Source organism: Mobula hypostoma, chromosome 15, assembly GCF_963921235.1.
Source record: "Mobula hypostoma chromosome 15, sMobHyp1.1, whole genome shotgun sequence".
Lineage (NCBI taxonomy): Eukaryota > Metazoa > Chordata > Chondrichthyes > Myliobatiformes > Myliobatidae > Mobula > Mobula hypostoma.
Genome location: NC_086111.1, coordinates 66,867,846 through 66,895,153, shown reverse-complemented (window position 1 = coordinate 66,895,153; position 27,308 = coordinate 66,867,846). Strand labels below are relative to the sequence as shown.

At 41.6% G+C, this 27,308-nt stretch overlaps 1 protein-coding gene across 1 annotated transcript in view; it reads left to right on the top strand.

The window, feature by feature from the left end:
* arih2 (ariadne homolog 2 (Drosophila)) overlaps positions 1-27,308 on the top strand; it is a 102,035-nt gene that overhangs the window by 11,467 nt on the left and 63,260 nt on the right. The window contains exons 2-5 of the mRNA XM_063068217.1: positions 3,058-3,405; positions 20,051-20,118; positions 24,771-24,834; positions 24,935-25,082. Coding sequence (XP_062924287.1) covers positions 3,166-3,405; positions 20,051-20,118; positions 24,771-24,834; positions 24,935-25,082 — 520 coding nt within the window. The 5' untranslated portion in view covers positions 3,058-3,165. The remainder of the gene's footprint in view (positions 1-3,057; positions 3,406-20,050; positions 20,119-24,770; positions 24,835-24,934; positions 25,083-27,308) is intronic.

Genomic DNA, 27,308 nt, shown 5'->3' with positions numbered 1-27,308 from the left:
CCCCCATCCCTCCCCACTGATCTCCCTCCTGGCACTTATCCGTGTAAGCGGAACAAGTGCTACACATGCCCTTACACTTCCTCCCTTACCACCATTCAGGACCCCAAACAGTCCTTCCAGGTGAGGCAACACTTCACCTGTGAGTCGGCTGGGGTGATATACTGCGTCCAGTGCTCCCGATGTGGCCTTTTATATATTGTCGAGACCCGACGCAGAGTGGGAGACCGCTTTGCTGAACTCCTACGCTCTGCCCGTCAGAGAAAGCAGGATCTCCCAGTGGCCACACATTTTAATTCCACATCCCATTCCCATTCTGACATGTCTATCCACGGCCTCCTCTACTGTAAAGATGAAGCCACACTCAGGTTGGAGGAACAACACCTTATATTCCGTCTGGGTAGCCTCCAACCTGATGGCATGAACATCGACTTCTCTAACTTCTGCTAATGCCCCACCTCCCCCTCGTACCCCATCTGTTACTTATTTTTATGCACACATTCTTTCTCTCACTCTCCTTTTTCTCCCTCTGTCCCTCTGAATATACCCCTTGCCCATCCTCTGGGTCCCCCTCCCCTCCTTGTCTTTCTTCCCGGATCTCCTGTCCCATGATCCTCTCGTGTGCCTTCTGCCTATCACCTGTCCAGCTCTTGGCTCCATCCCTCCCCCTCCTGTCTTCTCCTATCATTTTGGATCTCCCCCTCCCCCTCCAACTTTCAAATCCCTTACTCACTCTTCCTTCAGTTAGTCCTGACGAAGGGTCTCGGCCTGAAACGTCGACTGCACCTCTTCCTAGAGATGCTGCCTGGCCTGCTGCATTCACCAGCAACTTTTATGTGTGTTGTAAACTCTATCTACAGATTGATTTGCGTTAGGGATTCAATTGAACCCTTTCCCAACCTGTGTTCCTCAGCTACAGTCAGCTGCAAAGCTCTTTCCCCCCTCCATTGAGCACATCTACATGGAGCGCTGTCATGACAAAGTATTATCTGTCATCAGGGACTCTCACCGTTGGGCAGGGCGTACAGGAGCCTTGGGTCCCACACCACCTTTTCTCATTGAACTTATGTTCCTGCTCATACAGACCAATTCATTACAACAGTGCATTGAGGTAGAAAAATGGGTAAACCAACAAGAATTCAGAATCAGGTTTAATATCATCGGCATATGTCGTGAAATTTGTTGTCTTTGTAGCAGCAGTACAATGCAATATGTAGTAATAGAGGAAAAACTGAATTACAGTAAATAAAATATAGTTAAATAAGTAGTGCTAAAATAGAAATAAACGTAGTGTTCATGAGTTCAATATCCATTCAGAAATTGGATGGCAGAGGGGAAAAAGCTGTTCCTGAATCACTATGTGTGTGCCTTCAGGCTCCTGTACCTCCTTCCTGATAGTAACATTGAGAACAAGGTATGACCTGGGTGATGGGAGTCCTTAATGATGGATGCTGTCTTTCTGAGGCACCACTCCTTGATGATGTCCTTATACTACAGAGGCTAGTGCCCATGATGGAGCTGAGTAATTTTACAAATCTGCAGCTTATTTAGATCCTGTGCTGGTACTCTCCCTCCCCTGTTTCCACCCCCCCAACCCCCATACCAGACAGTGATGCAGCCATTTAGAATGCTCTCTACGGTACATAAAATGAAGCGCTAGAGTTACAGGGAACGTGTAGTTCAGGTAAACAATAAGGTGCAAAGTCATAATGAGCTAAATTGTGCAGTGAAGATTCCATTTTATGTACTAGGGAACCATTCTTGTAACAGCAGAATAGACAGGTTCATGTAGGTTGTGGTCCACTATCCGGTTATCAGTTAAAATACACAAGGGTTATGCTAAAGTCAGATGTCAGGATTGCTGTTGGAGTTGTAGCATCAATATATTCATTTTGTTGATCTTGCCTTCTTGCTGGAGAAGGTTTCACATTAAAGAATAAACTGCAATGTTGCACCGTTGGAATTTCTCCAGTGCTACATAATTAAATGTTGACATGCATTTGACTTTGGATAAGCCAATGTGTTGTCACCTTTGCACATGAAAGGACAGCCTATTGCTGGTGATGCTAGTTGAAGGCCTTACTGTGACTAAAATGTAGAATTCTTTCTTGATAGCAAACAGATTCCATTTTTTAATTGATGCCATTAACTTAATCCTGTCTGTAAGTTGGAAAATATACACAAATCACATGAAATGTTAGCTGTACCCTGTTGTAATGAAGATACTAAAAACACATAAGACTGATTAGAATGAACAATGCTTAAAAGTTGAGAGGAGGGAGGAAATTTGTTTTGCTGTTCGTTGGACTTCTGAATTTAATAATATTGCAGGAACTTGTCTGTTTGTAGAGAGTGCCTGTTTTTTTTAAAAAAAGGTATCCGTAGCCTGGAAGGGAGTGGGCAGCCTGTAATTCTTAATGTCCATATGAGCAGGGAGATCATGATGTCAGTGCATAGCATCTCAGTATTGCACAGACAAGTTGAACTAAGTTTTTTCCTCATAAGCACAAGAGGTTCCGCAGATGCTGGTTATCTCAATCAACACACAGAAAATTCTGGAGGAATTCAGCAGGTCATGCGGCAGCTGTGGAAATGAGTAAGCAGTCACCATTTCAGACTGAATCCTGAAGAGGGTCTCTGCCCGAAACGTTGAATGTTTATTCATTTCCATAGATGCTGCCTGACATGCTGAGTTCCTCCAGCATTTTCTGTGTGTTCTAGCTCTTCTCCTCTCTAGCGCTGGCCTTCAACTCAGATCTCTCAGACTAAGACTTGAAATCAAGTAAAAATCTGTGTAATGGAGGCTTGTCTTCTTCCAGAGCAAATATTTTGCATGAGTTTGTATTGAATAATTTACCAGGCTTGGGGAAGATATTAAACTGAATTTGCAAGTTCTCTTTATTTGATATTTGGATTATATGTGGGTGTATAGTAGAATTGTGCCTCAATACAATTCATGTCCTCAGGACAGGAGGAAAAGAAATAAAAAGGAAGTATTTAAATGTGAGTACCTCACCTTTGTTTATACTATTAATGATTTGTTTCCCCCTCTTTTTCTAGTTAATCAAAAGACAGATGAAGAGCGGACGTGAGCAGGGACACTTTGTAAATACAGCGTTTTGCTCTTGGATATCATAAAATTTGTGGTCTATTATAGCAGCCTTGACCATGTCAGTGGATATGAATAGCCAGAGTTCTGATAGTAACGATGACTATAATGGAGACTCTGAGGAGGAGGAAGAGGATCAAGGGGATATGCGTGACTATTATGATGGGGTAGCGAATGATGTGGAAGTGCAAGGTGCAGACTCCTTTGATCCAGAAGAATACCAGTACACGTGTCTGTCGTACAAGGAGTCAGAGAATGTACTAAATGAACAAGTTGACTCAATGGCAGATGCTCTAAAGGTAAGACTTTGGAAGAGATTTAGTAATGCAAGTCTGATTATTTTGATATGTCAGGGGTCTTCTATTAGGGACTGCAAAGCTGTTGTTCTGATGGGTTTTCAGTCTTAATGTTATTGCATGTGTCACGTTTCATAATGGCGTAGTTACTTGAGTAGCAGCATCTGAACTATGAAATGTGTGTGCACTGAATTGATAGCAGGCAGTGGGGCAGGTAGATTCCTACCTCCACTTGCTGTGCTTTTCAACACACTTTAAAAGTTGGCATTTTCAAAGTTCAAAGTACATTTATTATTAGAGTATGCACACATTTTACAATCTTCAGATTCGTTTCCTTACAGGCAGCCACAAAACAAAGAAACTCAAAAGAACCCATCTAAAAAAAAAGACCGTCAAACATCTGATATGCAGAGGGGGAAAAAAAACAAATTGTGCAAACAATAAAAGTAAGCAAATAGTTTTCAGAAATGAAATTTTACGAAAATGAATCCACAGACACGAAGCCAGGCATCACTGCAGCTGGAGCAGGCCACAACCTCAGTTCAGCGCAGAGCGGAGTAAATGTCGTGGAGCACTGAGCAGAACCACTTGTGCTTTCTCTTATTTCTTAAGTGGTCGTTATCTTGCAGTAACTTGGAATCATGACAATACAGGGCCATTTGTACAATGGCTTTAAAAGAACTATACTTTCATTTCGAGTCATAAAGTATTTTCATTCTTGCGTCACGTAGTGTAGCAGTTAGTGCACTGCTATTACAGTGTCTACGACCCAGGTTCAATTCCGCTGCTATCTGTTAGGAGCTTGTATGTCCTCACCAAAAGCCACATATTCCAAAGATGTGCATTTAGGGTTAGCGAGTTGTGGGCATACTATGTTGGCACTGGAACCTGTTGCAATCAGACCTGTATCTACCACTTTGGCTGGCAGCTCATTCTCCACTCGCATCACCCTTTGTTCAGCCTCTCCTTGTAGCTAATATTCTCTAATCCAGACAGTATCCTAGTTAACCTCATCTAAACCCTCATGAAAGACTCTAAATCTTTTTTGTAATGGGGCAAACAACTGCACGCAATACCTTAAGTGTGCCCTGACCAAAGTTTTATATAACTGCAATATGACGTGCTGTCTCATGTACTCTATGCCTATAGTGAGAATACTTTTAGGTAGGTATGGACTTGGACCAAGCTCCCTCTGTGTGCGAATGCTCTTAAGGGTCCTGCCATGCTCTGTATACTTTACCCTTTCATTTGACCTCCTATAGTGCCACACCTCACTGTGTCTGCCCTAAGATATGTACTAATTTGTAGCTAATTAATCTATCTGTGCAACTTCTGTGATCTCAGCCAAGAATGTTTTCAACTTTGGTTTGTGGGCAGTTCTTAGTGCTTTACATAACCTGGGAGTGTTTATACTTATTCAGGATGGTGTGTGACTTGGAGTACAGCATATGAAAGAGCAATTCTCCTGCTTTGAAGATGATGTTAATAGGTAATTTCTGTGGTCTGGACTTATGTGACCTGGCATCAATCAGGTCCCAAAGCTGGACATGTGTTTCAACCTGTACTTCCACCTGTTTATTTTTCCCAGTTTATTTATTCTTTTGTGAGATGTGAACCCTGCCTGCAGTGCCGGCTTGATTATTAACCTGCAATTATACCTGAACTGAGATGGTGGTTAAGAGTCAACCACATTGGACCTGGAGAAATAACTCACTCACACATGTAAGAATGGCAGAATTCCTTTCCCAAAGGATTTTCCTGAACCCACTGTTAATGATAATCTCTGATATTCCATTTTTCAAACTGAGGGTGAGAATTGAATTCAGATTTATCTCTGTTCCATTAAATTAGATGGATATTTATTACTTTGGGATGAGGTCACTTGGTCAGTGGCTGGCCTTCTGTGATTGAATAGATCAAATTAAAATTTGGTTTTCAGTAGTGTCTAGGAATATGTTTGTATTTTCTTTAAATTTTGTTACAGCAAATGTTGATTCTGTGCTTCACAATTCAGTTGCTGCCTGACATGAGTATTTCTAGCATTTTCTATAATTTTGTCCTGATCGATTCTATTGTCTTGTTTCAATGTTTTTAAGTACTGATGCATGTTAATTTAATCTTAGAGTGATTCAGTGTATTTTGAAATCTGCCTTGTTTTGGTAACAGTAAAAATGCAAACTTGTGATTCTTGTTTCAGTCAGAATAATTTTTGTTGCCAATTAACGTTGGGGCTAATTTATTTCTGGATTATTTCAATATTGTGACTGCTTCATTAATCAATGAGATCAGCAAATTTAGGATCGTCAAACAGTCCTGTGATTTGCAGTTCCTGTGTTTTAAATAGCTCTTCCTCCTGCTCTGTAGTCCTATTTCCCATCAGGTATTCATTGGCCTTTTCTCAGACAGCTAACAGTAGGAGCAGCAGTAGGCAATTCACCACTTGCACCTGCTCCACCATTCAACATGATCTTTTATATTGCTTTATTTCTGTCCTACATATTCCTTGCTTTCCTTGCATCCCAAAATCTACTGATCCCCATCTTGGTGTACTTAAAACCTTAACTTCTGCAGTCATGCAGAAAATCCCAAAGATCCAGAAGATCCCAAAGATCTAGCCTCTGAGTGAAGTTATTTTGTCTCACCTCATTCCTGGATGATGGAATCCAGAATAACCTGCTCTGTCAAGCCCTGTAAGGAGTTTATGTTGATAAATGACCCATCATCCTTTAAAACTCTGAAAAGTAGAGGCTCGATCTGCAGAGTCTCTTCTAGAGGACAGTTTCCTCTCTTGCCCATCCTCAAATATCCCAGGAGTCAATCTGATGAGCCTTTTGTTACCCCCTTGTCTATTGTAAATGTTTTTCGTTTGGTAGGGAAATTACACCAAGTGCTGGGTGCAGTTTTAACAGTGTCCTGTATGATCCTAGTAAGACACCTTTACTCTTGTGCTCAAGCTGACTTGCAATAATGGTCTACTTTACCATTTACCTACCAAATTGCTTGCTGTACTGGCTTGTTAACTTTTTGTGGGTCATGCGTGAGAACATGCAATCTATCCTGGATAATTTTTCATCTCTCGTTGCTTATGAAATACATAGCTTTTCCTCACAATACATGGCCTTTACTGTATTGTCTCCTCAGCGTTTTTTCTGCAGTCCTGCCGAAGGCTCTTGGCCTGAAATGTCAACTATATTCTTTATCATTGATGCTGCCTGGCCTGCTGAGATCTTCCAGCATTTTGCGTGTGTTGCTTTACTGCATTATATTCATCTGCCATGTCTTCACCCATTGACATGATCTGTTTTTATTTCCAACATCCTACTCACACGATCAGCATATTTAGACTTACTGAGCATGACAACAAAGTGTAATCTTTTGAGGTAGATCATAAACAGCTTGGACCCCTAGCAGTGATCCATTAGTCTTAGTACAGCTAAATGTGACCTAAGCCCATTGATGAATTGTTGTTTCTTTTTGGTGTATTACGCCCAATCCCATGTGCTTGGATTATTTCATAATCTTTTTGGTGCTACTCCAGTACTTAAAGGCTTAGATAAAGTGGATGTGGACAGGATATTTCCTATACTGGTGAGTCTAGGATCAGAGGACACAGCCTCAGAATACAAGGACACCCTTTAGAAAAGAGATGAGGAGGCATTTCTTTAGTCAGAGGTTGGTGAATCTTTAGAATTCATTGCTACAGGTGTCTGTAGAGGCCAAGCCATTGGGTATATTTAAAGTGGAGGTTAATAGTTTCTTGATTAGTAATGGTGTCAAAGGTTATGGGGAGAAGGCAAAGGAATAGGGTTTAGGGGGATAGTAAATGGTGGAGGAGTCTTGATGGGCCAAATTTTCTAATTCTGCTCCTATGTCTTATGGTCTCTTGGTACTTTATTGAAGAGCATTTTAAAGTTCAAATGCATTACATGAAATGGTTTTCCCCTTATTTCCCCTTATCTGTTCTTCAGTTAAAATGACAATCTCTAACAGATTTGTTAAACGTTTTACTTTCTTAAACCCAAGGAGGAGGAGCAGGAGCTTTGTTAATGCAAACTAGTATTACATCAGTTTCTTGAACGTTGTTTTTATCTTGATTGAATTCTTTTTAAGCTAAAGGGTGGGGAGGAGTGTGGTTCATAGTAAACAGTTTTTTTTAGATGGTTTCAACTGAATGCGAATTGTTAGAGCTGCTTGGCAGATTGAGGATATTTCATCACACCCTTGACTTTGTGCCTTTTAATAGTTTTGAACTGGATGATGAGTCATTTGCCACAGGATGTCCAACCCTTGACCACCTTCTGTAACAACAATGTTTGTGACTGATCCAAACACGTTTCAGGTTAACATTGGGAGAATGTTTTGCTATTTGGAGCCTGGCATTTGTGATGCAAGTAAAGCTGGCCATATCAGTCCAAGCCTTGACTGAGTTCAGAGTCAACACATTAGTGGATGTGGAGTAGCAAGTAACTTGCACCATATATTCACCTCCCCACTCTCACTGCGACCCAATTATCTGTGCATGCTATACTATTACAGTCAGGCCCAACACAAGCTTTTGGAATAACAGCTTATCTACAGTTTTGATGCATTGCAGACTTTCAGAACTGATTTTGAATTCTGGAACTTTAGGTAGATTGCTTTGGGTAAACTTTGGGCAAGTCTCTCCAGGCTGGACATTCCTGCCTGTCATCATTCTGTGATTTTTGGCTTGGCTTTGGTCTTTCTTCTGACTACTTGGGAATATTTCACAATTTTGCAATTAACAATAGACACCACAAAGAGGTATAATCTCATTCTAAATGCCATATCAACTCATTTCTCAGAGGTATTCTCTTTGTTCCACCCAGAACATTTTGTAGCATTTTCTATTTTAACTTCATATTTAAAGTTTGTTTTGTGCTTTTTTTTAGTTCATCACCTGATGATGAGATATTTTTGGGGGACATGTATGAATCCTGACAGATTTCTGTTTCCCAGTTGCTCCAGTAAAGGTGGTTGCTGTGGATGTTCTCAGTAGTTAGCATTATGCTTTTTTGGTGTGGTTGGCAAATTGTCTGGATGATTATTTGTGCATATCCTAAAGTCTGGGATTATGAGCCACTTTGGCAAAAATACCCATTTTGTTACTCCTTACAAAATTGATGTAGTTTGTGAGACAGCATTTCAAATGTCAGGGCAAGGTGACTAGTTGGAAATTAAACTATTGTTGACCTTGTATGACATTTGCAGCCAGAAAATCCAACTGAAGGCAATAGAGGGAGAGGGAAAATAGGCTGGTGTGAATGAAGTGTATTTATTGGACATTGCAGCACAGCAATGTAAGTATAAGGACATCCCTGAAGATGTGGAATTTCTTTAGCAAGATGGTGGTGGATAGGTGGAATTAATTGCTACAGACAGCTGAGAAAGCCATGTTATTTCATGTATTTAAAGTGGAGGTTGATAGGGTCTTGATTAGTAAAAGCATAAAAAATTACAGGGAAAATGGCAGAGCAGGGTTGAGTGGGATAATCAGCCATGCTAGAATGGTGTAGCAGACTTGATGGGTTGAATGGCTTAATTCTGCTTCCATGTCTTATGGTCTTGTGGTGTAACAAGACAATAATCTAATTTGAAGTTTATTTTCTGGCCTTCACTCGCCTAATAGCTTTGAACAGAATTATACAAGCTAGAAGCCCAGGGGGATTACAGGGTGTGATGCGAGGGACCTCGGACACGAGGGCTAGAAAATTACACTTGGCCCTCCTTATCTGTGAGTTCCGCATGCGCGAATTCAACCAACAGAGAGTTGGGAAAACCCGGAAGTTCTCTCTCCAGCACTCGTTGTTTGAGCAGTGTTTGCCTCACATCTCGTTCGTTCGTTACTTTGTTTCTGTGAAAAAAATGCCTCCTAAAAAGCAATTATGTGGTCAAAGCAATTCCTCAAAGGCTAAGAGGGAGCATAAAGTGCTATCTTTTGCCGAAAAATTAGAAATATTAGATCTTTTGAAAAGTGGCATGTCGCATTCTGAAGTGAGCCGTAAGGTCGGTAAGAATGAATTGAGCGTACAATAAAGCAGAAAGAAGCTGAAATTTGTGGAAGTGTTAGTGCTAGGGATGGCTGGTTGGCAGTGTAAAGCGCTACAGCCTCAAGAACTTAAAGGTCAAGGGAGAATCGGCGTCGGCTGATGCTGAGCCGGTATCAGCATTCCCAGAAGAGCTATGATGGTTGTGTCTGTACTGAACATGTACAGGCTTTTTTTCTTGTCATGATTCCCTAAACAATACAGTATAACAACTATTTACTTAGCATTTACATTGTACTAGGTATTATAAGTCAACGGAACAGAAACACTGAGGGCGGCGGGTCCTGTGGTGCCCTGGGTCCTAAAGTCCATCCGCACTGAGCCAGGTTAAATAAGGGACTTGAGCATCTGTGTTTTTTGGTATCCGCCGGGGTGGGGGGTGTCTCGGAACCAATCCCTCACGGATAAGGAGGGCCGACTGTACTTGTTTTCATTTTGCTGGTATTATATTTGGACCACATTTCCTAAGTTGGTGCTGGAGGCAAGTACTCTTACAATATTTAAGAAGTCTGTCAGATTCAAGTTGATCATCACTAACTTGTGTGACATGAAATTTCCATTCCCATTCCAACATATTGGTCTATGGCACCCTTTCCTCCTCTACTGCTGCGATGCGGCCACACTAAGGGTGGAGGAGCAACACCTTGTATTCTGTCTGGTTAGCCTCCAACCTGATGGCATGAACACCGATTTCTCAAACTTCCAGTAATTGCCCTCCTCCACCCTTCACCATTTCCATTCCTATTTCCCTCTCTCTCCTCTTCTCCTTACCTGCCCATCACCACCTTCTGGTGCTCCCCCCCTTATTTTCCTTCCCTGATCTTCTGCCCTCTCATCAGATTCCCCCTTATCCAGCCCTTTATCTCTTTCACCTATCAGCTTCCCAGCTCTTTACTTCATTCCTCCCTGTCTCCCTTTTTCAGTAATCATCTGCCACCTTGTACTACTTCCTCCCCTCCCTTCTTGCTCTAACTTCTCATCTTTTTTTCCAGTCCTGATGAAGGGTCTTGGCCTGAAACATCAACTGTGTACTCTTTTCCCTGGATGCTGCTTGGCCTGCTGAGTTCCTCCAGCATTTTCTGTGTGTTGCTTCAATTTCCAGCATCTGCAGATATTCTCATCACTGACATGAAATTTGTTGTTTTGCCGCAGCATTTCAGTGCGAATACATAAAAACTACTATAAATTTTGAAATAATAGTGTAAGTGAAAGGAGTAATGAGTTAGTGCTCATGGACCATTCATTATGTCCCACAGTGACTGTGCGTCATGCTGAGCAGAAAATCTGTCGGTATTTACTGACTTAGCTCAGCTGAAGGAGCATTGGTCAGGAAAATCAGCAGTTGCTATTCAGTGCGATCCTGCCGTAGATTGACAGGAGCTAGGCACAGAATTAATCTCAGCTCTGAGGCTGTCTAGCTGCTCAGTTAAATTAACATAAATGATCCTGAGATGGTCCTCTAATCTGAGGAAAGACATTCTTGCCATAGAGGGAGTACAAAGAAGGTTCACCAGATTGATTCCTGGGATGGCAGGATTTTCATATGAAGAAAGACTGGATCGACTAGGCTTATACTCACTGGAATTTAGAAGATTGAGGGGGGATCTGATTGAAACGTATAAAATTCTAAAGGGATTGGACAGGTTAGATGCAAGAAGATTGTTCCCGATGTTGGGGAAGTCCAGAACGAGGGGTCACAGTTTAAGGATAAAGGGGAAGCCTTTTAGGACCGAGATGAGGAAAAACTTCTTCACACAGAGAGTGGTGAATCTGTGGAATTCTCTGCCACAGGAAACAGTTGAGGCCAGTTCATTGACTATATTTAAGAGGGAGTTAGATATTGCCCTTGTGACTAAAGAGATCAGGGGGTATGGAGAGAAAGCAGGTACAGGGTTCTGAGTTGGATGATCAGTCATGATCATACGGAATGGTGGTGCAGGCTCGAAGGGCCGAATGGCCTACTCCTGCACCTGTTTTCTATGTTTCTACCTCTTGAACTGGCTAACATTTAACCTGAAATGCACACCACAAGTTTCCTGAGCTCCTCTTGTTTTCTGTGCGACAGTGTATAACAGTGAATACAATTGGAATAGCAGCCCAAGGAATTGTGATGGCTAGCACAAATGTCTTTTAGGGGGAACCTGGATTAAAACTGGAAGGTGAAGGGATGAGAAGGATGTGTTGATACTGCAGGATGAAGAAAGGTGGAGGGATCTTTTGTGAGGTGTGGATACTGTTCCCAGTTGTTAGCTTGAATTGTTGGCTTCTGTACTGAAAACAGTGTAAGAGGTTTACGATGTTGATTGTGAGTAGTGCTTTGTTTTACTTGTTCTCCTTCATTTTTGCTTTCTTATTCTCTTGTTTTATTATGCTTACATTACATAAGCAGCTTTACCTGCAAATATGCAAAATCGAATGCTATGGGTGCTGTAGATCTGAAAGGGTAAACTGCTGGAAGCACAGTTGGGCAGCATCAGTGCAGTGATAAACAGTTCCATTTTCAGCTTGATGAGTTTTAATCAGAAGGGGAGAGAACCGTAGAACATTACAGCACAGAAGCAGGCTTTTTGGCCCTTCTAGGCTGTGCCGAACCATTTTTCTGCCTGGTCCCACTGACCTGCATCTGGATCATATCCCTCCACACACCTCTCATCCATGTACCTGTCCAAGTTTTTCTTAAATGTTAAAAGTGAGCCCGCATTTACCACTTCATCTGGCAGCTCATTCCACACTCCCACTACTCTCTGTGTGAAGAAGCCTCCCCCAATGTTCCCTTTAAACTTTTTCCCCCATCACCCTTAACCCATGTCCTCTGGTTTTTTTTCTCCCTTAGCCTCAGTGGAAAAAGCCTGCTTGCATTCACTCTATCTATACCCATTGTAATTTTGTATATCTCTATCAAATCTCCCCTCATTCTTCTGTGCTTCAGGGAATAAAGTCCTACCCTATTCAACCTTTCTCTGTAACTCAGTTTCTCAAGTCCCAGCAACATCCTTGTAGACCTTCTCTGCACTCTTTCAACCTTATTAATATCCTTCCTGTAATTTGGTGACCAGAACTGTACACAATACTCCAAATTCGGCCTCACCAATGCCTTATACAACCTCACCATAACATTCCAACTCTTATACTCAATACTTTGATTTATAAAGGCCAATGTACCAAAAGCTCTCTTTACGACCCTATCTACCTGTGACGCCACTTTTAGGGAATTTTGTATCTGTATTCCCAGATCCCTCTGTTCTACTGCACTCCTCAGTGCCCTACCATTTACCTTGTATGTTCTACCTTGGTTTGTCCTTCCAAAGGGCAATACCTCACACTTGTCTGTATTAAACTCCATCTGCCATTTTTCAGTCCATTTTTCCAGCTGGTCCAAATCCCTTGGCAAGCTTTGAAAACCTTCCTCACTGTCCACTACACCTCCAATCTTTGTATCATCAGCAAATTTACTGATCCAGTTTACCACATTATCATCCAGATCATTGATATAGATGACAAATAACAATGGACCCGGCACTGATCCTTGTGGCACACCACTAGTCACAGGCCTCCACTCAGAGAAGCAATTCTCTACTACCACTCTTTGGCTTCTTCCATTGAGCCAATGTCTAATCCAATTTGCTACCTCTCCATGTATACCTAGCAATGGAATCTTCCTAACTAACCTTCCATGCAGGACCTTGTCAAAGGCCTTACTGAAGTCCATGTAGACAACATCCACTGCCTTCCCTTCATCCACTTCCCTGGTAACCTCCTGGAAAAACTCTTAATAGATTTTTTAAGCATGACCTACCACGCACAAAGCCATATTGACTCTCCCTAATAAGTCCCTGTCTATCCAAATACTTGTAGATCCTATCTCTTAGTACTCCTTCCAATAATTTACCTACTACTGACGTCAAATTTACCAGCCTATAATTTCCCGGATTACTTTTAGAGCCTTTTTTAAACAACGGAAACGTAGATACTGACATTTTAAATATATCTGTCAGGGCCCCTGCAGTTTCAACACTAGTCTCCTTCAAGATCCGAGGGAATACCCTGTCAGGTCCTGGGAATTCATCTACTCTGATTTGCCTGAAGGTAGCAAGTACCTCCTCCTCTTCAATCTGTATAGGTTCCATGACCTCACTACTTGTTTGTCTTATTTTCATTGACTCCATGCCAGTTTCCTTAGTAAATACAGATGCAAAAAACCCATTTAAGATCTCCTCCATTTTTTTTGGTTCCATACATAGCCGACCATGCTGATCTTCAAGAGGACCAATTTTATCCCTTACTATCCTTTTGCTCTTAATACACCTGTAGAAACTCTTTGGATTATCCTTCACCTTGATTGCCAAAGCAACCTCATGAATTCTTTTAGCCCTCCTGATTTCTTGTATTTTTTTTGCACTTTTTATACTCCTCAAGCACCTTATTTGCTCCCTGTTTCCTTTACATGTCATACATCTCTCTTCTTCTTTATCAGAGTTCCAATATCCCTTGAGAACCAAGGTTCCTTATTCCTATTCACTTTGCCTTTAACCCTGACAGGAACATACAATCTCTGCACTCTCAAAATTTCTCCTTTGAAGGCTTCCCACTTACCAATCACATCCTTGCCAGAGAACAACCTGTCCCAATCCACACTTTTTAGATCCTTCCTCATTTCTTCAAATTTGGTCTTCTTCCAGTTTAGAACCTCAACCCGAGGACCAGATCTATCCTTGTCCATGATCAAGTTGAAACTAATGGTGTTATGATCACTGGAACCGAAGTGTTCCCCTACACAGACATCCGTCACCTGTCCTAACTCGTTTCCTAATAGAAGATCTAATATTGCATCCTCTCTAGTTGGTACCTCTATATATTGACTTAGGAAACTTTCTTGAACACATTTTACAAACTCTAACCCGTCTGGACCTTTAACAGTATGGAAGTCCCAATCAATATGTGGAAAATTAAAATCCCTTACTATCACAACTTTGTTTCCTGCAGTTGTCTGTTATCTCTCTGCAGATTTGCTCCTCCAAGTTTTGCTGACTATTGGGTAATCTATAATACAACCCTATTAATGGGTCATACCTTTCCTGTTTCTCAGCTCCACCCATATGGCCTTGGTAGACAAGCCCTCTAATCAGTCCTGCCTGAGCACTGCTGTAACATTTTCCCTGACTAGCAATGCCACTCCGCCCCCCCCCCACCCTTCATCTATCACGTCTGAAACATCGGAACCCTGGAACATTAAACTGCCAGTCCTGCCCCTCCTGTAGCCAAGCTTCACTAATATCTATAATGTTGTAATTCCATGTGTCAATCCATGCCCTCAGCTCGTCAGCCTTCCCCACAATACTTATTGCATTGAAATAGACACACCTCAGAAGATTACTACCATTACACACAACCCTTCTATTTATGACTTTGCATGAACTTTTAACATCATTTATTTTCACCCCCGCTCCATTATCTGCTCTGGCACTCTGGTTCTCATCCCCCTGCAAATCTAGTTTAAAGCCCCCCCCCAACAGCACTAACAAACCTCCCTGCAAAAATATTGGTCCCCTTGTAGTTCAGGTGTAACCTGTCTCTCTTGTACAGGTTCCACCTGCCCCAGAAGAGGTCCCAATGATCCTGAAATCTGAAACCCTGTCCCCTACACCAGTTCTGCAGCCACATGTTCATCCGCCAGAGCATCCTATTTTTACCTTCACTGGCACGTTGCACAGGTAGCAATCCTGAGATTACCACCCTCGGGGTCCTGCTTCTTAACTTCCTACCAAACTCTCTATACTCACTCTTCAGGACCTCCTCACTCTTTCTTCCTATATTATTGGTATTGATGTGTACCATGACATCTGGCTGATCACTCTCCCACTTCAGAATGCTGTGCACGCAATCAGAGACATCCTTCCCGGACCCTGGCCCCCGGGAGGCAACAAACCATCCGGGAGTCTCTGTCACAACCACAGATCCTCCTTTCTGTACCTCTAACTATCGAGTCCCCTATCACTACTGCTCTCCTCTTCTTCCACCCTCTCCCCTGCACTGCAGAACCGGACTCAGTGCCAGAGATCCCGCTGCTGCAGCTTGTCCCAAGTAAGTCATCTCCCCCACCCCCCCCAACAGTATCCAAATCTGTATACTTGTTGAAGGGAATGGCCACAGGGGAACCCTGCTTTGCCTGCCCTTTCCCCTTCCGTTGCTTGACGGTAATCCGATTACCTGTGCACTGCTCCTTTGGCATAATTACCTCCCTGAAGCTACTATCTATAAACTCCTCATTCTCCCGAATGATCCGGAGATCATCCAGCTTCTGCTCTAGTTCCCTAATGCGGTTTGTTAGGAGCTGTAGCTGGATGCACTTCTTGCAGGTGAGGCCTCCCTGACTTCCCACATCCTGCAAGAGGAGCATTCCAACATCCTTCCTGGCATTCTTTCTTACTCTAAACAAATAAAACAAAACTTACCGGAACCTACCCTTGCCTCTGCTTGTTCACACTGAAGCCTGTTGAGCCAAAACCGTCCCACTCTGCTCTCTCTCACTGTGCTGCTCGCTGCTCCGCTGGAGAACTAAAGTGACAGGTAACTGGAATTGGAACTGTGGATTGAATGGAGGTGTTGTGCAAAGTAGTTTTCCAATCAGTATTCAGTTTCCTTGATGTTTAAATGGGGATGGTGGTTTAATCAAGAGAACAGTTGAATTTTCATTTTGTTCTTAAGTACATCACCCTGACTAGGGCATAGGCCTCCAGTAGTAGTTCCCTGGTGTCCCTTGTCCTGGACCAGTTTTTCAAATTGTCTCCAGGCGTCGTCCATCGTTTTGGTGTATCCTTTTTCAGGGATGAGGTCTTTGATGCTTCTATTAGCATTACTGTAGCATGGGGTTTTTACGGGATGGGGTTGCCAGCTCCATACCCAACTCCCCTTTCGCAGCCAGGCTTGGGACTGTCCATGGTAGAGTTCTCAACTCCTTTAATATCAATAAACCTATCAACTTCTGCCTACAATATGAGGGCAGAAGAGGCCTCAGATGCTGGAAATCTGGAACAACAAACAAATACACTGGAGGAAGTCAGCAATTTGGAAGAATAGGACAGTTGACATTTCAGGTCAAGACCTTTCATCTGGGTTCCTCCAGCACCTTTGTATGTTGCTCTGTCTTCAGTGTACCCGTACCACTAGAATAGCAGAATCACTGGAGTCTAGGTGAAGAGATTTCTTTGCAAAAGTGGCCATATACTGAGATTGGGACTTTTGGATCAATAGTCCCCAGACAGGTAAACGTCAATTCTGCATCCACCTGACAGGGCCCCTAAGACTTAAAAAAAAGTTTGAAGTAAATTTATTATCCAAGTACATATGTGTCACCATATACTACACTGAGATTCATTTTGTTGCAGGCATTCACAGTACAACCAAGAAATACAACAGAATCAATGAAAAACTACACACAAAGACTAAGAAGCACCAATGTGCAACAGATAGGCTGTGTAAATAAAAACAATCAAAAAAAAAAGAAAGAAATAATACTGAGAACATGAGTTGTAGAGTCCATAAAAGTGAGTCCGTAGATTGTGGAATCAGTTCAGTGTTGAGGTGAGTGAAGATATCCACATTGGTTCAGGAGCCTGATTGTTGTTGGGTAATAACTGTTCTTGAACCTGGTGTTCAAGGAACAAAGGCTGTTGTACCATCTCCCTAATAGCAGCAGTGAGAAGAGAGCTTGACCCGGATGATGGGGCACTTGATGATGGATACTACTTTCTTGTGGCAGTTCTCCTTGTAGTTGTGTTCAATGGCAGGGAGTGCTTCTCTTTTGATGGACTGGATTACTTCCACCACTTTATGTAGACTTTTCAGTTCAGTCAGTGGTGAAACATGATCTCATTAAACAGCAGAAAAGATTAAACTGCAGAGTGTAGTCCGCTCTCTATTTTTCTGAAATTTATGGATATTTAAATATATCAATATCAGTATTTATCACAAACACAAAATACTCTGCAGATGCTGGGGTCAAAGCAACACTCACAACACTCTGGAGGAACTCGGCTGGTCGGGCAGCATCCGTGGAAAAGATCGGTTGACGATTCGGGCTGGAACCCTTCGTCAGGACTGTAGGGGGAAGAGGCAGAGGCCCTATAAAGAAGGTGGGGGGAGGGTGGGAAGGAAAAGGCTGGTAGGTTCCAGGTGAAAAACCAGTAAGGGGAAAGATAAAGGGGTGGGGGAGGGGAGGCAGGGAGGTGATAGGCAGGAAAGGTGAAGAAAGAATAGGGGAAAACATAATGGATAGTCGAGGGAGGTGATAGGCAGCTGGGGGAGGGGGCAGAGTGACATAGGGATAGGGGGAGGGAATTACTGGAAGTTGGAAGTTCAACTATGTGATAGACAGTATTTATCACCTTTGGCTGGGAAGGCAGCCAGGTGAATGCTGGAACCACCAAGTCTACAGATGAGCTGAAGTCCGGTAGAGTCGCGGGTAGAAAGGAATAATGTTGATGGTGCTGATGTGTGGACATGAACCAAAGTTTCAGACTGGCATAGTTTCAACAGAGAAAGATGCAGTTGGTAGTGTAACACTCAGCTCTATCAACCCACGTTCGTCTAGGGGAAACTGCCGTCTGCCCGCCAAACTCTGTCTCACGTTTGCATAGATGCAGTGTGATGCACTCCGGTACAACCCACAATGTAAAATATCAGGCAGTACACAATGTACGTTTAAACGATTACACTTTATAAATTTTACTGTGACTATGGGGTTAGTAGAGAAACAAAAATATAAAATAAAAACGCGCCAAAAATAAGGATTATACAGTTCTTGCACAACGTTGGAGCTCATGCAATCTCCTCGATCCACCATTTGATTTTCTCTGAACTCCACGACCCTCGGACTGGGACCAACCACTGTGATCTACCAGCGCGCGTCCCACACGTCCTTCCTCTTCGCCTCTCCTCGCCGATCTCCCACGCACTCACCCAGGTTCCTACGCATACAGATAGAATAACATGACTTCCATTGGTTAGTTCCCCGTTATCTATAACTATAACCCAAACATTTCAGCGACAAAGAACATTACCTCATCAGTTAACATTACAGAGAAGTCATTTCATTATAGCACTACAGAGAAGCCATCTTATTGTTAGCAGTTAACAGTTACCATTGCCATTAATATTGAGAACATTAACATAATACATTAGTTATGGATTTGATTTTAGTCATGGGACCATTGAGAATTAAAGCATGAAAACGAGTACTTCAGTCCACTGAGTACATGCCAATCATCAACTGCTTGTTTATAGTTAATATTACAGCATTTTTTTCTAGTTCTCTCCGTATTCTCATGTCAAATTATTCTTAGTAAGAGGCCTGGCAATCTCTTGTTAAGTGTGTAGTTCACCCAGCACTCTTCAACACTAATTGAGGTTCTCTTTATAGCAGCATGGATTCTGTTGACATGTTTATTAATTGGTATCAGTGGATGCTCCTTTTGGCATAAGGCAAAGCAGCAGAATTGGGCCATTTAGCCCATCGAGTCTGCTCCACCATTTGATCATGGCTGATTTATTCTCTCTCTCAAACCCATTCACCTGCCTTCCCCCTGAAACCTCTGATATCCTTACTAATCAAGAATATCTTAACCTCCAAAGACTTGGCCTCCATAGCAGTGTGTAGCAATGAATTTCACCAATTCTCTACTCTCTGGCTAGAGAAATTCCTCCTCATCTGTTCTAAAGGGACATCCTTTTCTGAGCACTCTGGTCCTGGACTCTATCACTATTGGAAGCATTCTCTCTACATCCATCCTTATCTAAGCCTTTCAATATTTGGTAGGTTTCAATAAGATCCCCCACATCCATTCTTTTAAGCTCCAGTGCGTACAGGTCTAGCCCATCAATTGTTGCTCGTATATTCTCCCTGAATGGGGAGAAAGCAGGAGGTTGGAGCTGAGAGGGATAATAAATCAGCCATGATGGAATCGCAGAGAGAACTTGATGGGCTGAATAGCCTAATGTTGCTCCTATATCTAATGGTTTTATGGTCTTTCATTCCCAGGTCATTCTTCTAGACCCTCTCCAATACCAACATGTCCTTTTAGATATGAGGTCCAAAACAGCACACAATATTTATTAAAGTAAATAATTGAATATCTCTACATTTAGAAATCTTCATAAAGGTGTGGAACTGTGCAGTTCTCATTTTGAACTTGTGGCCAAAAATCAAACTGTCTGACTATTCTCACTTATACTAATGTAGTGGGGGAATATTGACAATACTCCTTATCAGATTCCAAGTGACTGATTCGAGAAGTACTTGACTATTTGGTTTAGTTTGACAAAGATGCGAGAAGAGCTATATAACTGAAAGTGCTTTCTTGCATTTGTGATAATGGTAACTGTGCCTGTGGCGATATTGGGGTGTTATATAGAAATACAATTAAATATGGTGGCAAATCAGTCCATTCAACTGGTTTCTATTATAGGCATTGAAGATGCAGAGGATTGCTTTGAAGCTTCAGTGTTTTAGACTTGAATTGCTTTCTGTTGATCATTTGCTAGTCCATTTAAATTTATTCATGTTATTTTCTTCTGTTTATTTTTAGGTACAGCCGTCTGTAGCCAAGCTTATTTTAGTTAACTTCCACTGGAAGACCTTTGATATTTCAGAAAGGTAAGTAACATCTTGCTCTGATATTTTGTCATTAGAGTGAGATATGTTTATTTATTTAGAGGTACACTGTGTAATAGGTCCTTCTGACCCTGCAAACCGCACTGCCCAGCAACCCTCGATTTAACTCCAGCTAAACACGGGACAATTTACAATGACCAGTTAACCTACTAACCGGTACATCTTTGGACTGTGGGAGGAAACCAGAGAGCCCGGAGAAAACCCACGCATTCCACGGGGAGGAGGTACAGACGCTTTACAGATGATGTCAGAATTGAACTCTGAACTCCAATGCCCTGAGCTGTAATAGCATCGTGCTAACTGCTACACTACCATAGTGTTCCACGCTTTATGCCTATGCTTGCAAAGTAGCTTTATTCTGTTTTTATTTGCTCTTCATTTTGTTTGTAAAAAAATGTATACTTTAAAGTTAACTACCTTGACTTCAATCTATTCATACCTCACCTTTGAAAAAACTTCATAGTTTGTTAATGCTGTGGAATATATTATGCTTTTTTTTTCAGTAGAAGTTTACTTGGATTTACAGGTGACTGTTTTGTCAGTGACTCCTCTCTTTTTGGGACTCTTTGCAAGCTACTTAAGGGGTATCTCTAAAAATTAAAGAATTTATTTGTAAATTTGGAGGAGCAACCAGAATGGTGAAGGTACATCAATGGATAGTCAAATTGTGTAAATCAAGTATAAATGGAATACTACATTGTAGAACAAAGCGTAGCACAGTGGTGCTGTCTTAGAGCTCCAGTTTGTACCTGACCTCTGCTGTCTCTGTGGAGTTTGTATATTCTCCCTTTGATTTCATGGGTTTTTCCCTGGGGTGCTTTGGTTACTTCCCACATCCCAAAGACATGCCCAAAGGACTACTATAAATATCCCTTTAGTACTGGAGTTCCCTACCTTTTTTATGCTATGGACCAATATCGTTATGCAAGGGTAGTAGGCAGCTGCTGAAAGATCACTGGAGAGAACCTGGTTACATGGAAATGAATGGGGTTGGGGTGTGTGGAAGTGATCCAATTGCTCTGAATGTTGGCAGCGGTTTGATGGGCTGAATTGACACTTTATTCCTAGGATAAATGGGAAAACAGTGTGGAGGAGAGGATGGATTCCCCTGTTGGTGTTATAGACATAGACTATAATCTCCCCTCGATCTTACTCATTTTCAGTACTCCTCTGCTTAGACATTAAGCATTTGAACGGGCAGGACTCGACAGGGTGTCCTTTATTTCAGGAAGGCTTGTTACTTGTAATAGGTAATGGTAATGCATTCACATAGACCAAGTTAGTTTTTACTATCTCCCTGTTGCTTCTGCTCATCGGGTTTCTGATTCTAATTTGGATGACTTTTGAAGTTGTTCTGTTACCTTGTATTTTTAAAGAAGCAAAAAACAGTTTGGCAAGTAGGCATTGGTAATAAGAGAGGGAAACAACACTTCAAGTATATCCATTGACCAAAACTGTATTAGTATTTCACTGTATGAGTGCAATAGTTCAAGAAGGTTGCTTTACACCATTTTCTCAAAACTGGCTAGGAAAGAATAATTCATCACTGCACTTTTCCAGTTAGCACATAGAGTGAAACTTACTATCCCAGGCACTCTTGGAAATTTGAACAGTGCTGGACCACAGAAAATGCCTCCGGTCATCATCACCTGAACAGGAGAAATGTGTTTCTTAAGGGAACTGTTCATATCCTGCAGTTTCCTAACATCAGAAACACTATTGGCTGAGATTGCAAAAACTGCAGTGGTAGGATAATTAGCTGTACACTTGGACAGATCTTAATTTTAAATCTTAGTTGGAAATGGTTAATTAGTACAGATTTCTACAAGAGATGTAACATTTGGCGGACTAGAGTGTTTCAAACTATTAGAAAAATGTTGATGTAAATAGAATTGGTCAGATTACAAAGACAAGGATAGGAGAATCTATTACTCAAAGACACAGATATCGCTTGTTGATTGCTTTTGGTGAAGCTATGGCCCAGATTGTTTTGTTCGTACACTGCAGGTTAACAGCAGTGGGAATGTTACTTCATTGTCATGTTATATTCAGTTTAAGAGGTCTATGAAGATGTCTGTGACCTTCCTCCCACTCTTTTTAAAGTACATTTATTATCAAAATATTGCATGTATATTACAAACAACCTTGAGATTCATCTCCTCACAGGCAGCTACAGAACTAAGAAACCCTCTTGAACCCCTTAAAAAAGAAGACTGTCAAACACCCAATGTGCAAAAAAGTAAAAGTAATTGAATAACATTTAGAACTAGTGTTCATGAAAGTGAGTTCACAGCCATGAGGTCGGTCATCACTGCCACTGCTCCAGGAGCCCATTAGTTGCAGCTCACAGCCTCAATTCAGCACAGAGATGAGTAAACATAGCCGAGTAGCAAGCTGACCGCCAGCTCATCTCAAACCACCAGCCCCGGCACCCTGGACTTTTCAATCTGTCCTGGCATTTAAATTGTCCAAACATTGGCTTATTCCTCGCTCTCGGACCTGGGCCCCACTGTTTTAATATGCTCTTGGGCCCAGGCCCCACTATCTCGATTCAGCATAATAACATAATCTTCTGTTCTCTGTATCATTGTAATAACAATCTTCTGTTTATAATATATATAACTAAACTGGGATGTACAGTATCAGTACAGTGGAGTAAAGGGAATTGGAGGCATGAGAGAGGAGTTGGCCAGAATTGATTGGAGAAGAATACTGGCAGGGATGATGGCAGAGCAACAATGGTTAGAATTTTTGGAAGCAATTCGGAAGGCACAGGATATATACATCCCAAAGAAGAAGTTGTTCTCTAAAGGAAAGATGACACAACCTTGGTTAAGAAGAGAAGCCAAAGCCAACATAAAAGCCAAATAGAGGGCATATAATAGAGCAAAAATTACTGGGAAGTTAAACTTTTGAAAACCAACAGAAGGCAAATAAAAAAAAGTCATTAAGAAGGTAAAGACGGAGTAAGAAAGTAAGCTAGCCAATAATATTAAAGAGAATAACAAAAGTTTCATCAGATACGTAAAGTGTAAAAGAGGTGAGAGTGGATATCAGACTGCTAGAAAACGATACTGAAGAGGTAATAATGGGGGACAAGGAAATGGCAGACAAACTGAATAAAGTATTTTGTATCATTCTTCACTATGGAAGACACTAGGAGTATGGTGGAAATTCCAATATCAGGGGTTATGAACTATATGAAGTTAGCATAACTAGATAGAAGGTTCTTGGGAAACTGAAAGGTCTGAAGGTAGATAAGTCACTAGGTGGTGTACACCCCAGAGTTCTGAAAGAGATGGCTGAAGAGGTTGTGGAGGCATTAGTAAAGATCTTTCAAGAATCACTAGATTCTGGAATGGTTCTGGAAGACTGGAAAATTGTAAATATCACTCCACTCTTCAAGAAGGGAGGGAAGTAGAAGAAAGGAAACAATAGGCCATTGGCTGATTGGCAGGAGGCAAAGAGTGGGAATAAAGATAGCCTTTTCCGGCCGGCTGCTGGTGACTCGTGGTGTTCCATAGGGGTCTGTGTTGTGGCCGATATTTTTTTACGTTATATATCAATGATTTGAATGGTGGAATTGATGGCTTCATTGCAAAGTTTGCAGACGAAATGGAGATAGGTGGAGGGGTTTTGAAGAAATAGAGAAGCTACAGAGGGACTTGGATTAAGAGAATGGGCAAAGAAATGGCAGATGGAATACAGTGTCGTGAAGTGTATGGTCATGCACTTTGGTAGAAGAAATGAAAGGGTTGACTATTTTCTAAATGGAAAGAAAATATAAAAAAACTGAGGTGCAAAAGGACTTGGGAGTCCTTATGAAGGATTCCCTGAAGATTAATTTGCAGGTTGAGTCTATATTGAGGAAGGCAAATGCAATGTTAGCATTCATTTTAAGAGGACTAGAATATCAAAGCAATAATGCAATGTTGAGAGTGTTTATAAAGCACGAGTGAGGCCTCATTTGGAGTATTGTGAGCAGTTTTGGGCCCCTTATCTTGGAAAATATGTGCTGAAAATGGAGGGGGTTCAATAGAAGTTCACAAAATGATCTCAGGATTGAATGGCTTGTCATATAAAGAGCATTGATGGCTCTGGGCCTGTATTCAGAAGATTGAGGATGACCTCATTGAAACCTATCAAATGGCGAAAGGCCTTGATTGAGTGGTTGCAGAGAGGATGTTTCTTATGGTGGGAGAGTCTAAGACCAGAGGGGATAGTCTCCGAATAGAGGGGCTTCCTATTAAAATGGAGATAGGAATTTTTTTTGCCAGAGAGTAGTGGATCTTTGGAATTCTTTGCCAGAGGCAGCTGTGGAGGCCAAGTCTTTATGTATATTTATGGCAAAGGTTGATAGATTATTGTTTGGTCAGGACATGAAAGGAAACAGAGAGAAGGCAAGAGATTGGGGCTGAGAGGAAAGTTGGATCAGCCATGATGGAATGATGGAGCAGATGCAATGGGTCAAATGGCCTATTTCTGCTCCTATATCTTATGATCTGATATCCTGGTTCTCAATTATATCAGTGCTGTTTGCTTTAATAACCAGGTTCCATCTTCTATTAAAGATTATATACATCAGGTGTGAAGTAGGCATCATTTGAATTTTATTGTTCTTTCATTTTTTTCAGGCATAAATCTAACCCAACTCAGCTTCTGGTAGAAGCCAGAGTTCAGCCAAAAACAACAAAAAGTGTAAGTGTTTGGAGCATAGCTATACAATATTTTGATATGGAAAGCAACCAGATTGAAGCAGTTATGTCAATTTAGCTTGTGTATTCAATTTGTTTTTCAGACGTTTAGCCATTCTTCCCATCATTGTGGCGTGTGCCTCCAGAATGTTCGGAAGGAGAACTTGTTGTCCTTGCCCTGTCATCATTTGTTCTGCCGCAGTTGCTGGGAACAGTACAGTACCGTGCTAGTCAAAGATGGCATTGGAGTCGGTAAGTTAAGACTAGATCTGCTTGCTCAACAGAGCTATGACGGTCATTCTTCCTAATGCTGGTCAGCAAATCTCTTGGAAGCATTCTTCTATCTGTAGTTTAAATGGGTTGTTGCCCAGAATGCCGTTTCAAATTTAGCAGGACCATATGTCTTCGGAAACTTCATCCGACTGCTGCTATGTAGCCTGCTGGTTAAGGCATTCCTTTTGGCAGCATGATGGCAAGACTTGGTTCATAACTCAGATTCTCTAAGTATCTGAATTTGTTTTTTACTTCCTGGGTGTGAGATGTTAAATGGAGATAATGACTTGCTTTAGAAAGGCTTAGTCATCCTACTACTGGCTCCTGTCGGTATTGTTTGAAACCTATCTTCATATCATCGGAAAACTTGGCCACAAAGCCATCGATTCTATCATTCCAAATCATTGACATATAATGTGAAAAGAAGTGTTCACCGGCAGCCAACTAGAAAAGGCTCTCTTTATCCCCAGTCTTTGCTTCCTGCCAATCAGGCAGTGCTCAATCCATGCCAATATCTTTCCTGTAATACCATGAGCTCTTAACTTGTTAAGCAGCCTTGTGTGTGGCACCTTGTGAAAGGCCTTCTGAGTATCCAAGTACACCATTAAGGGTGCAGTTGAGCAAGCTCATTACTGCCAGATGGTCTCTTGATAATGGGCAGTTAATGCTGGCTTTGCCACCAACACCAAAGTGACATGAATGACCTCAAAGATCATCTATTTTAAGTTTTATTTGTAGAATTATTTATTTCCATGCTTCCTACAAATTTCCTGAAGTTTGTAACTCTTGGGCTGTTACTGATATACGAGAACCCCCATTCTGTGCAATGAGTGTGGCAGTGAAATTGGTGAGCAAGAAAAAAAAGTCTCTGTGAATTCCTTGGCTTTTCTCTCGTAGCTGCTGATTCCTGTGGAGATTTTGTACATGTTGTTCACTTGGTGCTTCACCTTAAGTGTCAGCCATGATGAGGATAAAGGTTAGCTTTATTTGTCACATGTACATCTAAACGTAACATGAGATGCTTTGCTTTGTGAGAACAACCATCATGTTCCGAGGATTGTGCTGTGCTTCCAGTGCTAATATAGTATGCCCTCATTCACACAAACCCCAATCGTATGTCTCCAGAACGTGGGAGGAAACCGGAGCACCCGGAGGACCGTGGGTTCTAGGGGGAATATACACACTCCTTGCAGACAGCGGCAGGAATAAAACCCTAGTCAGTGCTACCTGGCTCTGTAATGCGATTGCACTAAGCGCTGTGCTACCGTGCTGCCCCATGACTTAAAAAGGGAGCAATAAGATGAGTACCATTGCATGATTTGCAGGGGTGCACTTCCTTTAGTGCCTGAAACCTATAAACTGTTGGATTAAAATAACACTGTTGTTTAGTATAAATGTAAAGAATACATTACTAGTTTGTAACTAGTATAACTTATTCTCTAAGTGGATGGGCAAGAAGACCATCTCCAGCTTCCAGTAGTGCTGGAATCGCCATGCTTTTGCTGGTGTCGGAACAGTGGCTGTGACTGAATTTGAAGTATCCTGGTTCCTTCAAGTGGGTGCATAGCTAAGGACAGGAGTAGAGGGCTTGAAGGGGTTTGCTATAACCCCGAGTCTTCATGATGGGGTCTGATGATAGCATATGCTGTTAAGGCTTCTACTACTGTCTTCTGTAGTGTTAGAGGACAACTTCAAAAAGCAATGCCTCAGAGAAATGGCATCTATCATTAAGGACCCAGGACATGCCCTCTTCTCATTAATACCATCAGGGAGGTGGTACAGGAGCCTGAAGGCACAAACTCAGTGATTTACGAACAGCTTCCCTCTGCCATCAGATTTCTCAATGGACAATGAACCCATGCACACCACCTCTATTTTTAATATTTTTCTCTGGAGAACTATGTAAATATAGTGTTACAGTGTGTGTATGCCTATTTATATATTGTTATATATGTATGTACCCGTGTGTGTATGTATGTATATGTGAATGTGTATATGTATGTGTATATGTGTATATATATGTGTGTGTGTGTGTGTATATGTGTGTGTGTGTATATATATATATAATGTGTGTGTCACAATAATAGACAAACACAATCTGCCTAAACTAATAACACACAAACAATTATACTTTTTATGTCTTTATTGAACCCATTGTTTAATGAGACTGGAAAACATATAGGAACCCTTGTATTTAATAACTAA